General features: G+C 41.7%; 1 protein-coding gene across 1 annotated transcript in view; it reads left to right on the top strand.

The window, feature by feature from the left end:
* Positions 1-15,053, top strand: part of SLC9A9 (solute carrier family 9 member A9) — a 954,803-nt gene that overhangs the window by 743,377 nt on the left and 196,373 nt on the right. The window contains exon 13 of the mRNA XM_068280765.1: positions 4,963-5,011. Within this exon, the coding sequence (XP_068136866.1) occupies positions 4,963-5,011 (49 nt within the window). The remainder of the gene's footprint in view (positions 1-4,962; positions 5,012-15,053) is intronic.

Consider the following 15,053-nt stretch of genomic DNA (forward strand, 5'->3'; position numbering starts at 1 on the left):
CCAAGCTTTGCTTTTTTTTAGTAGGAGGTCTTTTTGGTCCCTTTTATCCCCCTATACATTCTGAGTGGTTTGGGTCACTCTACTGCTTGGTTACTCTTGTACTGGTCCAAGCCCTATCTCATACAGTTGTATCAATCTCTGCCATGTACTGATGAGGACCAAAAGTCCGAAACAGGTTGTCTACATGTGGGTTTGATATGACTGTGTAAAATTTAAAGCTATATGCTTGCTATACACCAGCGGCTGTGGATGCTTGCTTGGCTTACCAAAGGGGAAAAGGGGTAATTTGCATATTTAGTAGCAGTGCATTGTGGGTAACCACAAATGTTCACTTATAGCTGAATTATTGCAGATTTCCTTCTGTTTTAAAAAGGCAAATTACACCAATACAGTGTGCGGCATCGCAGGAAGTGACGACAGTGGAACGCATGATGGAACACGGAAGAGGTGAGTCATCCCGCCCGCTGCCTCTTACTAATAGTAGTGGCTGCTACTGTGCTTAAGCAGGAGGGAGGGGGGGGGAGCGCACATGGGGACCCAGTTGAGGGGGTTTCAGCTGAGCTTAAGATGGAGGTACAGCACACATGGGGGACCCAGTTGAGGGGGGGTCCAACCCCCCTCCCCACCGCTGTGCCCAATATCCCCTTCCTGCCCTCTGCCCTCTACACTCTTATGCGGCGTATGGTACGCGGCGGGTTGGCTAGTGTACTATAAACGTCCAAGTTATAGTCTTTAACCACTTCCTGACCGCCCCCAGCCGATGGGCGGCGGCAAAGTCCGGGCCCAAACGACCGCAATACGCCCATCGGCGGAGGAGGCTGCGGGAGTGGCTATGCGGCGATCGCGTCATTTGTGACGCGATCAGCCGCCGGGGACTGGCTCCGCCCCCCGTTCGCTGTAACCCGCCAGCCGTTCGGAAGCGCCAGCGGGTTACTAACACCCGGATCGCCGCATGTACAAAGTATAATAGGCTTTGTAGTGTATACAAAGCCTATTATACTGGCTGCCTCCTGCCCTGGTGGTCCCAATGTCCGAGGGACCACCAGGGCAGGCTGCAGCCACCCTAGTCTGCACCCAAGCACACTGATTTCCCCCCCCTGCCCCCTGATCGGCCACAGCACCCCTCAGACCCCCCCCTGCCCACCCCCCAGACCACTGTTTGCACCCAGTCACCCCCCTAATCACCCATCAATCACTCCCTGTCACTATCTGTCAATCACCCATCAATCACGCCCTGTCACTGCCACCCATCAATCACCCCCTGTCACTGCCACCCATCAATCAGCCCCTAACCTGCCCCTTGCGGGCAATCTGATCACCCACCCACACCAATAGATCGCCCGCAGATCCGACATCAGATCACCTCCCAAGTGCAGTGTTTACATCTCTTCTCTCCTCTAAACACCCACTAATTACCCATCAATCACCCCCTATCACCACCTGTCACTGTTACCCATCAGATTAGACCCTAATCTGCCCCTTGCGGGCACCCAATCACCCGCCCACACGCTCAGATTGCCCTCAGACCCCCCCTTATCAATTCGCCAGTGCAATATTTACATCTGTTATTCCCTGTAATAACCCACTGATCACCTGTCAATCACCCATCAATCACCCCCTGTCACTGCCACCCATCAATCACCCCCTGTCACTGCCACCCATCAATCAGCCCCTAACCTGCCCCTTGCGGGCAATCTGATCACCCACCCACACCAATAGATCGCCCGCAGATCCGACATCAGATCACCTCCCAAGTGCAGTGTTTACATCTCTTCTCTCCTCTAAACACCCACTAATTACCCATCAATCACCCCCTATCACCACCTGTCACTGTTACCCATCAGATTAGACCCTAATCTGCCCCTTGCGGGCACCCAATCACCCGCCCACACCTCAGAACGCCCTCAGACCCCAGCCCTGATCACCTCGCTAGTGCATTGCTTGCATCTATTTCCCCCCTCTAATCACACCTTGAGACACCCATCAATCACCTCCTGTCACCCCCTAGCACACCTACCCATCAGATCAGGCCCTAATTTGCCCCGTGTGGGCTCCTGATCACTCGGCCAAACCCTCAGATCCCCCTCAGACCCCCTTCCGATCACCTCCCCAGTGCATTGATTGCATCTATTTTCCCCTCTAACCGCCCCCTGAGACACCCATCAATCACCTCCTGTCACCCCCCTAGCACTCCTATCCATCAGATCAGGCCCAAAACATCCTGTCATCTAAGAGGCCACCCTGCTTATGACCGGTTCCACAAAATTTGCCCCCTCATAGACCACCTGTCATCAAAATTTGCAGATGCTTATACCCCTGAACAGTCATTTTGAGAAATTTGGTTTCCAGACTACTCACAGTTTTGGGCCCGTAAAATGCCAGGGCAGTATAGGAACCCCACAAGTGACCCCATTTTAGAAAGAAAACACCCCAAGGTATTCTGTTAGGTGTATGATGAGTTCATAGAAGATTTTATTTTTTGTCAAAAGTTAGCGGAAATTGGATTTTTATTGTTTTTTTTTACAAAGTGTCATTTTTCACTAACTTGTGACAAAAAATAAAATGTTCTATGAACTCACCATACCCCTAACCGAATACCTTGGGGTGTCTTCTTTCTAAAATGGGGTCACTTGTGGGGTTCCTATACTGCCCTGGCATTTTAGGGGCCCTAAACCGTGAGGCGTAGTCTAGAAAACAAATGCCTCAAAATGACCTGTGAATAGGACGTTGGGCCCCTTAGCGCACCTAGGCTGCAAAAAAGTGTCACACATGTGGTATCGCCGTACTCAGAAGAAGTAGTATATTGTGTTTTGGGGTGTATTTTTACACATACCCATGCTGGGTGGGAGAAATCTCTCTGTAAATGGACAATTGTGTGTAAAAAAAAATCAAACAATTGTCATTTACAGAGATATTTCTCCCACCCAGCATGGGTATGTGTAAAAATACACCCCAAAACACATTATACTACTTCTCCTGAGTACGGCGGTACCACGTGTGGCACTTTTTTGCACCCTAAGTGCGCTAAGGGGCCCAAAGTCCAATGAGTACCTTTAGGATTTCACAGGTCATTTTGCGACATTTGGTTTCAAGACTACTCCTCAAGGTTTAGGGCCCCTAAAATGCCAGGGCAGTATAGGAACCCCACAAATGACCCCATTTTAGAAAGAAGACACCCCAAGGTATTCCGTTAGGAGTATGGTGAGTTCATAGAAGATTTTATTTTTTGTCACAAGTTAGCGGAAAATGACACTTTGTGAAAAAAAAAACAATTAAAATCAATTTCCGCTAACTTGTGACAAAAATAAAATCTTCTATGAACTCACCATCCTCCTAACGGAATACCTTGGGGTGTCTTCTTTCTAAAATGGGGTAATTTGTGGGGTTCCTATACTGTCCTGGCATTTTAGGGGCCCTAAACCGTGAGGAGCAGTCTTGAAACGAAATGTCTCAAAATGACCTGTGAAATCCTAAAGGTACTCATTGAACTTTGGGCCCCTTAGCGCAGTTAGGGTGCAAAAAAGTGCCACACATGTGGTATCGCCGTACTCAGGAGAAGTAATATAATGTGTTTTGGGGTGTATTTTTCCACATACCCATGCTGAGTGGGAGAAATATCTCTATAAATAGACAATTGTGTGGAAAAAAAATAAACAATTGTCATTTACGGAGATATTTCTCCCACCCAGCATGGGTATGTGTAAAAATACACCCCAAAACACATTATACTACTTCTCCTGAGTACGGCAATACCACATGTGTGGCACTTTTTTGCAGCCTAACTGCGCTAAGGGGCCCAAAGTCCAATGAGCATCTTTAGGCTTTACAGGGGTGCTTACAATTAGGCACCCCCCAAAATGCCAGGACAGTGAACACCCCACAAATGACCCCATTTTGGAAAGTAGACACTTCAAGGTATTCAGAGAGGAGCATAGTGAGTCCGTGGCAGATTTCATTTTTTTTGTCGCAAGTTAGAAGAAATGGAAACTTTTTTTTTTTGTCACAAAGTGTCATTTTCCGCTAACTTGTGACAAAAAATAAAATCTTCTATGAACTCACCATGCCTCTCACTGAATACTTTGGGATGTCTTCTTTCCAGAATGGGGTCATTTGGGGGGTATTTGTACTATCCTGGAATTTTAGCCCCTCATGAAACCTGACAGGTGCGCAGAAAAGTCAGAGATGCTTGAAAATAGGAAAATTCACTTTTGGCACCATAGTTTGTAAACGCTATAACTTTTACCCAATCCAATAAATATACACTGAATGTTTTTTTTTTAATCAAAGACATGTAGCAGAATAACCTTCGCGCTCAAATGTATAGGAAATTTTACTTTATTTGAAAAATGTCAGCACAGCAAGTTAAAAAAGTCATTTTTTTGACAAAATTCATGTCTTTTTTGATGAATATAATAAAAACTAAAACTCGCAGCAGCAATCAAATAGCAGCAAAAGAAAGCTGTATTAGTGACAAGAAAAGGAGGTAAAATTCCTTTAGGTGGTAGGTTGTATGACCGAGCAATAAACCGTGAAAGCTGCAGTGGTGTGAATGGAGAAAAAGGCTCTGGTCCTTAAGGGGCGAAAAGACTGTGGTCCTCAAGTGGTTAAATGCATTGCATTAGGGGCACGTTATGCGACCTTAACGTCCCCCTGTGAAAGAGGCCTAAGGGATATGCAATAGGGTAGAGGGAGCCTAGGTTTATCAGTTAGGGGCAAGTTTGGCTAGCAGTCTAGAAAATGGAATGCCGTTCACCAAATTGACATGTACCAATATTCTCTTGCTAAGCAATTCTACCCAAAGTCCTAAAACATGCCATGGTCCACTTCAAGTAAACATTTGTCCCACACATTGGGAAATGCTGGTATTTTCTAAATCATAATCAATATAGTAACCTAAAATAATGTGACACATATAATGTATAGTAGTACAGCACCCCTAATCTGTTTCTTTTATTTAACCAGGGTTGGTGTGGACCCAGATCAGGACTTAAAGGACTTACCTGCAAATCAGGTAAGTTTCACATTCAAAACATTGTTAATGCCTGCACTTGACTTTGCCTATTCATTTGATTTTAGTCTTTAAATGTGAAAAGTTAAAAAGTTGACAGATGGAATCTTGTCATTATGGGCATCTTGTTACTATTGGAAAAAGGAAATGAAACAGATTAAACAGACCACATCATGTTGTCTTTTTTTCAGCATCATCTACTGGTGTATTGTGGTACAATGGCATGACAGGATAAGATCTTACCTGAACTCGGGTATAGAAACTTAAATAACAGTTAGGTTGCTGTATAGCTTGTCTAAAAGGGAATCAGTGATTTGGTCTGAATGTGACAATGCTCCATTTTCCTGCCTGCACTTTCACCAGATGGAACTGTAAGCAAGATGTGCACCAATTATATAGTGCTGTACCACTAGATATCACGTGGACCCACAGACTCATTTTAGTAATTAGTCATCTATTGGGACAATGATTGCTGCTTTTATATTGACTTTAGAGAGAGAAGGAGATTTCCCAATAAAACTAATAATGTACTACTTTTTGAATAAGGGAATCTACTATTTACAGGGTTGAGGTTTTGCAATTAGGGTGCATTATGCCTCAAGTCTTGTTAAAGTCGGGTGGGAGGAGGAGGATGTGGTCAATGGGTCATAGGATGGAAATGTTGTAATGCAGAAATGGTGTTTAGGGGGTTTTCTGGAAAGCAAATAAGAGATCTTTGGAATGCTTTACGGGGGGTCGATGAATTAACTCAAGACAATCCAAAATTCAGTTGAATATGACTGCATACTCTTATTTATACATTACAAAAAAAATGAGTCGATTTAAATCACTTTAAAGAAAATGGTTAATTTCTGTTCCAGTCCTAATCTTTACCCACCCAAACTGGATCCTTAGTGTCACTTGAAGATAATTCCTGGGGATTAGAAGAAATTGTGCTACCAAGGAAGACTAGCAGTGTAATCATGGAGAGATTTAGGGAGAAAGGGTGAAGAGCAAATAGATCACAGAAGGAAAGGAAAGGAATGAAGTGGGAGGAATAAGGAGAAATTTCCTAATATGAAAATGAAGATTTGCAGCGAGTAGGTTTTTTTTCATTACTAAATGTTTTCAACATTATAAGGTTATATAACATCTAAAGCACTGGCCAGTCCTCCAGGCTATAGGTATATTAAGGAAATTCTTACCTGATAGGGCATGGCAATGAAAGTTAATGTTATTTATTATTATTATTTATTGTATTTATAAAGCGCCAACATATTACGCAGTGTTATTATATTATGAATATTGAAGGTTGTTTACCCATGGAGAGGTACCAAAACGATGAGCATTGGACTTACTACATTGCTATCTTGGCACTTATGTCACTGCAGTGGCAGACAAAACATGGAAACCAATTATCACAGGCAGAGGTAGACTGCCTGGTCCTTTTGGAAGGGGGGCATCAAATCCCCAAATATTTATAGGCGTTTAAACAATGTGCATCGTAATTTTGCTAAGTCACTGTTTAAAAATGGATGTACGGCTTTGTGCTTGGCAAGGAAACTGCTGAATGGTGGATGGCCAACAATCTTGTGAATACTGGCAGTGAATAAACCTGGGTCAACAACAATCAGTGACAACAATTGTCTTTGAGTTGGAGTCAGTGTTTTTTGGACGATGATGCCATTCGTGCAGCTGTCAGAAAGTGAGAAGACAGCTCTGGTGCTTCAACCTCCAAAGGAAATATGTGAAAGAAACTAGCTGAAGTAAACTCTGCTACATAATTTAGATGAATCTAAATATTTTATGTTTGATCCATGTGTATTAAAAAGATACCAGTTTTAATCATTGCAATTTGATGAGGAGTTTTCTAAAAGAGTTGTGGCATCCCTTGGCTGTAAAAAGACTTCTGCTCATGCAAATAATGCAGAAAATATACAAATAGTTAACAATCTATATCTCAAAGCACAGGAGTGAAAACACCAAAAATGAATCATACAAGGGTGATTAGAGAGTCAGAGGGCCTAATTAGTGTGATGACTTGGAGAACTGATAGAGAAGCATGTAATCAGTTTGGTCAGGTGATAAATATGTAAGTCTCTGATTTGCTAGACATTTAACAAGCAGGATGTAATCGCAGCAAATCAGAGCTTTGCAAATCTATCAGCTGATCGAACAAATCACATGCTTCTCCATGAGTTCTCCTGGAGATGACCATAACTAGGCCTGATTTGCTAAGCCACAGGATCTCATGTAGGGATCCTTTTGCTTAGTTTGCCCTGAGTCTAATACTGCTGGCAGGCTGCTACTGTGGTTATGGGACCTATATCCAATGTAGGATGAGATCTATTTCCGTTGCAGTCATGAGCAACACAGCATATGGATTCATTTACACATTCTTCTCATTGCATGGACCTGATCCTACAATGATTATACTAGTTCAGTACTTTTTAAGGCTGACGAAGTTAACAAATCTGATAGGATTCATGAAACACTTTGAGTTTTCTAGTTTGGCTTCCTACCTTGGTAAATTTCTATATACTGGGTACTACTTTTCCTAACTAATCCTGTAAGAGGGAATGTAAAATATATACACTCCCTTACTAGGAGAGAATGCCCCTTATTATTCCTATAAATAGAAGTGAATGAAGATGTACTGTATGTATATTGTCAAGTAGTAAGCAGTGTGCAATTGTTGTCAGTTTAACTGTTGTATGGTTTGATAGTTATCTGTATGTCTAATTCAATAAACTTATGATTTTCTGTAAAACAAGTAACCTATCTGGTAACCTATCCTTTATGACTCAATATAAATAATTGGGTTCCCTTTAAAGTCCTAGTAATCCACTTCATTATTTTCCAATATACATCCAGAATGTGGGATGGTCTATGTTAGACAAAAAAATAAACATTTAATCTTGATTTCAATTATACACACAGAGAAGTGGGGTATTTGCCCGGTATTTACCTGGCTGTTCCAATACTTTGAAGATCTTCTCATTTAGTTCAAATCTTACGGTACCACAAAAATATTATTGTAGGAGAGAGAAGAGGGAATAGAGTTACTAATATATGTGACAAAACTGTACTTTTCACACCAATGTAGGTTATTTAATTGAAATGATTAAAAAAGAAGTCAACTCACTGGAGCTAACTGCAAACTGATTTTGATAGTAAAAATCAACAAGGCTTTGCTAATGTAACCTGTTTTTGTGGACTTAAGATCTACTTTAAATGGTCAAACTTCAATCTGGTAAGCCACAAAGAAGTCACACTGGTCACTTATGGCAACTCAGTTTGATGGTTTCCACCACGAAAAGTGATTGTATTTCCATCCTATGAAAGTGCATGCAAATGTGACTATCAAAACATTTCCATCTGGCTACATCATTTCTCTTAAGAAAAAAAAATTACAGTAGATCAAATAGAAACAATGCTCTTTGAAGTGAACCTGAACTGAGTAAAATGATTTAAGATAAACCCATGTACCTGAAATTGAATATTATATACTTACCTCGCTGTTAGTTCCTCTAAGAAACTCACCCATTTTTTCTTACAGTGACTCCTTCCAGTTCTGACAAGATTTTGTCAGAACTGAAATATATCAGTTGCTGTCAGTTATATATTAGTTGCTGTCAGAGCCCACTTACGCAGTTGTGTACGCTTCTGTCCACGTTTCAGCATCTGTAACATTGATGTGTTGCTGAAAAGCGGACACAACTGTGCACAATTGCGTTGGTGGGCCCAGGCCCTTATAACTGAAAGGACCACGGATGAGCAAGGTAATGACCATGTTTCTCTATGGCTCAAGTGGGTGATATAGTTTAACAGTGTGCTGACCAGGAAGCTGTTGGCATAAAGTCAATTTTCAGAATGGAGGACAGAGAATTCCATCGATCACAGTGGACAAACAGGACGCAGGAAAGGGGAAATATATTAATGAGTAGACTACATGGGAGGTAAGTATGATGTGTTTGTTTATTTTTTTAATTTTCAGTTCAGGTTCGCTTTAAGACCTTCAATTCTTTTTTGGTTCAATAGAGAAATCACATCAGCTAGAATGGTTGTTTTATAGCCACATTAGTGGGCACCATGAAATGTTTACTTTGGTTTTTACTGGGGCAGGACCCTTGGGTCCTTGCGATGCAGAGGTTTTATTACAGCATATACAGTAGATAACATGTGAATATTGCAGTAATTCATATTCTGCGTGTCCACATAAAAAATGTATCAATTTCTGGAATAGCAGGAAGCAGTTGAAGCCATGTCGCAAAGATGAAAAAAATGAGAAAATGCCTTAGTTTCAAGCTGCTGCAGTGACGTGGCTGCTTAGGCAACAGAGACTAAAACAGGTCAGATATTTCCATTTATATTGAAACTCCCACTTACTTTAAAAAGCTGCTCTCGATATTTCCTCCAGCACTGGGTGAACCAGCATGAGGTTCCATTTGGATCTTGAACTTATTCTGCCCATTTACCAGAACTATAGATGAGGCCCTATAAACTTATAGCATAAAGTGCAATTTCTATACTTCCATTCTCTTCTTTATACTGCTTATGCTTTAAAAATGCTTGTTAGACACAACAGTCTTCCTGCCGAGCTGTACTGTAGTTTAATGCAGAATCTAATGAATGCAGCAAGTTCTTTGATGTTTCTCTTGCTGCGCAAATCGAAATCATATCTCATTGTACAGAAAGCTGAAGTAGCTTCTATGCATCCGCATTACCTATTGTATAGGATGCTTAGGAACAAAGCGATTTCCATTTAATATGCACAAATAGAGTGGTTATGTATATATAGGCTGCTCTCAAACTCTCTTGACAACAATATAGCTGTGCTATGAATACTTATAGTCGGTTAAAGACAGCACAACACTTATAAACACATACACCTCTTTTGTAGTCTTCCATATCTCAAATACATTGAGTCCTTGAAAGTTTTCTTTGGGCTTTAAGTTAGACGTGGCGATTCATCCACAAGTATGCCGAGCCTTCTGCGGTGAAGTGCTCATTCTGTCGCTGGGCATTTCTGTTGACTGTTTATAGCTTTTCTATAAAACATTTAAGTTGATTGATGGGTGTCTTTTTAAAATAAAAGGAATCTTGCACCATTGTTTTCATTACGTTTTTGAATGATCACTAAGGCCTAATTGGCACCATATCTATTGCAGTGCGGTTTAATGGAACATACGGTGTTCAATACCCAAGGACATCAGACATTGAATTGAAAGCAATTTCTGATGTTCTTGCTAATGTGTTGCCCTACAGGACATTATCGGTATGCACTGCTGCACACATTTTTTTGTCTGCAGGATAGTACTGCTTCATTCACTGTAACACAAAATTAAAACACAATGGCTGAGCATTGTGGTGCATTCATGCCCACCTGCATTTCAGTGTCTGAACTTAGCCTAAACCTTTTTAGAAAATGTTCTGTGAATACCATAAAGTATATAGTGAATCTGGATGGAGAATACAGGTTCCTTTATGATTTATTTATTCACAGAAATGGTGCATTTCACACTTGGAACATCATACAGTATCTGAAATGGTAGATGGATGACACTTTGATGGTACCTGGCTGGATAGTGTACTGGTTAAGGGCTCTGCCTCTGACACAGGAGACCTGGGTTTAAATCATGGCTCTTTCTGTTCAGTAAGCCAGCACCTATTCAGTAGGAGACCGTGGGAAAGACTTCCTACCACTGCTACTGCCTATAGAGTGCGCCCTTGTGGCTGCAGCTCTGGAGTCCACCAGGAGAAAAGCGTGAGAAAAATGTTCTGTAATTTGTCTTGAACATAGAGAAAAACATGTAAGAACCCCGGGGGGCAAACAAGTCAGGCAGATTTCTAGCATGTGTGAAAGCAGCTTCTGTACAAGATGATTAGAGAGATCTCTCATGTAAGCAGGTATACAAAGGTAATGGAGTGAGTTCTTCCTTTAGAGGATTTTTTTTTGTATAAAATGTTACAAATATTTGTTTTTGCAATGTGAGATACTTCTTAACAGTAAAGTCCCCAAACCTAATGACTGATAATGAGGCCCTTTTGTTCTTTATCTTCCCTGCACAGCAGCAAAACAAAGTCCTTCTTCTGCTTACAAAGCTCTTCAATTAAACCACTGGGTGAAGCTCTAGAAAAAAAAAAAACATGTTTTCATACTGTACTTAAGATTTTACCAACTAAATTATAATTTTAAAAATCTATTTTTGTTCTAAATCGTAAAAAGTAAAAATAGAAATAAAAAAAGTTTAAATTGTTTTTAAGAACTTAACTTGGATGTAGCACATTAAGTTTATCTCTCTGCATCTGGTTTCTGGTCCACTTTTTCTTACTTTCCAGGTCAACTGTGCCCTGGTGTGCTGGTAAAGTCAAGTGCCGCTATTCAGTCATGTCCTTTCACACCACTGTTTCCAGTGAAAGTATTGGTAAATGGGTAGCAGCCCTGCCAATCAAAGCCACACCGATACCTTTCCATAGTGCCATGTCCCACAAGGACAGAGACAGTTTTTTTAAAATGCTACTGCAGAATGCTGATGGAAGAGATACCACCATAAAAACAAGTAATCCAATATACCATATATTATCACTACTTTGCCCTATAACAGAATGTATATTTGTCCTATCTGTCTTCTTGATGAAAATATTATATACATTATAGTCGACCCAATAGGAGAAGGATGAAGCTTGAAAAAAATGAGAACTGCAGGGAAACGAAATAATCAGAGAATGGGGAGGGAACAAAAAAGCTCATACCCCCAAATATAAGTTTACAATACTTGGTGGAGGTCTGCTGGATTTGGCCTCCGAAATCCATGAAATCAATGCCAGAATAAACTTTATGGTAGTAATAAAAAACGTCACCACGTCTGGTATTTTCATGTTATTAAATGTATCTACATTACTTTCTTCTATACTCAAGATTCACTTATTTGTCTGATGACCTTCAAGTTTAGAAAATACTTTTGAAGTTGCTAGCTCTGGTTTTGCACCAGGATCTTGCAATTGTCCAGGGGGTTGCAGACAAAACAAAGCTGATTGACTTTTATGCCGCTTTGGAGATCAGGAAGGCCAAGTCCCTTTGATTTTACCTCTGTTTATTCTTTTTAATGCAGCATGCTGCTATGAAAGTAAGTAGAACACAGCTTTACTCCTCCCCAGTGATTGGTAGAGGTCATGCAGGGTTCCAAGCTCACTTTTCAGCTTTCAGACACTGCAAAACAGCACAAAAGCTCTGCTGCACACCTGTAGCATTACGAAGCCTTCATTTAGCTCCTCTCAGGCAGAAAAACAGACATAAAAAATGTGTAATGTATTTCAGATGTAAAACTAATCTTCAATCATATGACAAGACATGTAGAAGAATAATATGTTTGGAACTGTCCCTTTCTTGAATGGTCAAGTTTGATAGAAGTACTTTAGAATTACCTTGGACTGCTGATACTACTATCAATCGAAGTTTTGTCCCGTCTACTGTTGTGCGGTTCTAAAAGTTTATTGATTTGGGCCGTGCTTAAAATGTACCAGAGCTCAAGTAAAGTAAAGAATCAATACTTACTCGGGGCTTCCTTCCACCCCATAAACACGTGCGAGTCCCTCACCGTCCTCCCGCAGTCTGCTGTTCAGCTTAGGTCACCCCAGCTAACTGCTCAGTCGCATCCATTCTGACTCTTCTGTGCATGCGCGATACCCGGACTGACATCACTGAGCAAGTTACCGGGTCTGAACGGCAGATCGAGGGAGGACGGCGAGGAGTGGGGTGGGAGGAAGCCCAGGGTAAGTATTGACTGTTTACTTTATTTGAGCTCCGGTTTCCTTTAAAGAGAAACTCCGACCAAAAATTGAACTTTATCCCAATCAGTAGCTGATACCCCCTTTTACATGAGAAATCTATTCCTTTTCACAAACAGACCATCAGGGGGTGCTGTATGACTGATATTGTGGTGAAACCCCTCCCACAAGAATCCCCTCCTACAAGAACAGTTCAAACTTTTTTGGGCAGTTTCCTGTCTGTGAACCTTGTTGCATTGTGGAAAATAACTGTTACAGCTGCTTCCAACTGCCAAAAACCATGCAGCAGCTACATCACCTGCCAACCCTAAAATGTTCACTGGCGGTCCTCTTTAAAGAAAACCTAAACTGAAAATTAAAAGTCAAAATAAACATACACAAGTCATACTTCCTGTGTAGTCTACTCCTCAATCTCTTTTTCCTCTCCTGCGTCCTATTTGTCCACTGTGATCAATGGAATTCTCCGTCCTCCGTTTTGAAAATGGCCATTACACCATAACAGCTTTCTGGTCAGCACACAGTTAAACTGTAACATCGCCCACTTGAGCCATAGGGAAACATGGACACATCAGTTCTCCTCTCAGCTGTAACTGACAGCAACTGATATATTTCAGTTCTGACAAAATGTTGTCAGAACTGGAAGGGATCACTGTAAGAAGAAAATGGTGAGCTTCTGAGAGGAACTGATGACAAGGTAACTTTGTAATGTTCATTTGAAGTTACCTCATGTGTTTATTTTAAATAATTTTACTCAGTACAGGTTCTCTTTAAATTTCACTACAGGCTGGAATGTCACAGCAAAATTAAGACCCCTGGCTAGGACTTCCATGTCCAATTGGGCAAATAAAGTAAATGTGTACAATACAGTAACCAGAAATGTTAATTCAAATGTGTGAGCTCCTAATTCAGCCAGCAGCATTTTTTAAACTCACATATCAGGATATAACCATTTTTACACAAAGCATAGATTATTTTTGAAGGACACCTGAAGTTAGAAGGATATGAATGATGCCATATTTTCAGTGCTTCCCGTAATTATTTATACCCCTGGCAAATTTTGACTTATGCTGAATACACACCATGCGTTTCCGCGTCGAATGCGTCCGTCGATACGCGTTGATTCGATTATTTCCGAGCATTTCCGAACGCATTTCGATGATTTTTAGGTCGATTGCCATGTAAAGTATGGCAAATCGACCTAACGATCCATCGTAGCTTGAATCGGACATGTCGGAAATAATCGAATCGATGCGTATTGACGGATGCATCGAACGCGGAAACGCATGGTGTGTATCCAGCATTAAAGTTACTTTAATTCAACCAGCTAATAATTTTTTGAAGGGAAATGAAATAGGTGTCTCCCAAAAGATAATAAGACGATCGATGTACAAGAGGCATTATTGTGGCAAAAAAAAAAAAAATTCTCCGCTTTTATTTACATTTGAGCAAAAAGTGTCCAGTCCAAAATTATTCATACCCTTCTCAATAATCAATATTTATTTATTTGCTATTACAGCCACGGCTGGATTTACCATAAGGCACCCTAGGTGCGTGCCTACAGGCGGCCCGTTTGAAAGGCGGTCAGTAGCTGCCGAAAGTGCCTCCTTGTCCCCCTCCCAGCAGAGCGCCGTTAGCACAGCTAAAAGCAGAGGCTGGAGAGGCACAGCTCCATGCGGCGCATTCCTCTCCACTCTGATGGCTCACCCACTGCCGCTGTCCTGAAACAGTCCCGAAGAGCGGCGCCCTCCCTGTCACATGTGGCCGCACGCACATCATCAAAGGGGGACACTACAGCCGCCTGGTCCGCTCCACTCTGCGGAGCATCACGCCCGCCCCCTCCACTCAGCTGCAGCATCCGGCAATGTAACTCCAAATCCCTCCTGCTGGCTGCCACCACTACTATAGGAGACTCTGCTTCACATTTACTTCAGCCGGGGAGTTAATTAATCCGCCGCGTTGGGTGAGTGCTGCCTGCGGCTGCTGCCTTCTTTCTGGACATTCATGCGGCAGGAGAGAGACATTTAGAGAGAGAGCACATTTGTGGTGAAGTACTTTGCTTTTCTTCCCCGTTGTTATTTGGGAGGGGAGGGTGTTTTAGAGAGTGTGTGTGTGTTATTTTGTAATGGATCATGTGTGTGTGGTGTGTGTGTGATCTTGCACTGAATCAGGTGTGTGTTGTGTGTGTGTGTGATCTTGCACTGAATGTGAATTCTGTGTGTGGTGTGTGTGTTAACTTTCATCGGATTCCTGTGTGTGTGTGTGTGTGTGTGTATGT

Source organism: Hyperolius riggenbachi, chromosome 4 (assembly GCF_040937935.1).
Source record: "Hyperolius riggenbachi isolate aHypRig1 chromosome 4, aHypRig1.pri, whole genome shotgun sequence".
Lineage (NCBI taxonomy): Eukaryota > Metazoa > Chordata > Amphibia > Anura > Hyperoliidae > Hyperolius > Hyperolius riggenbachi.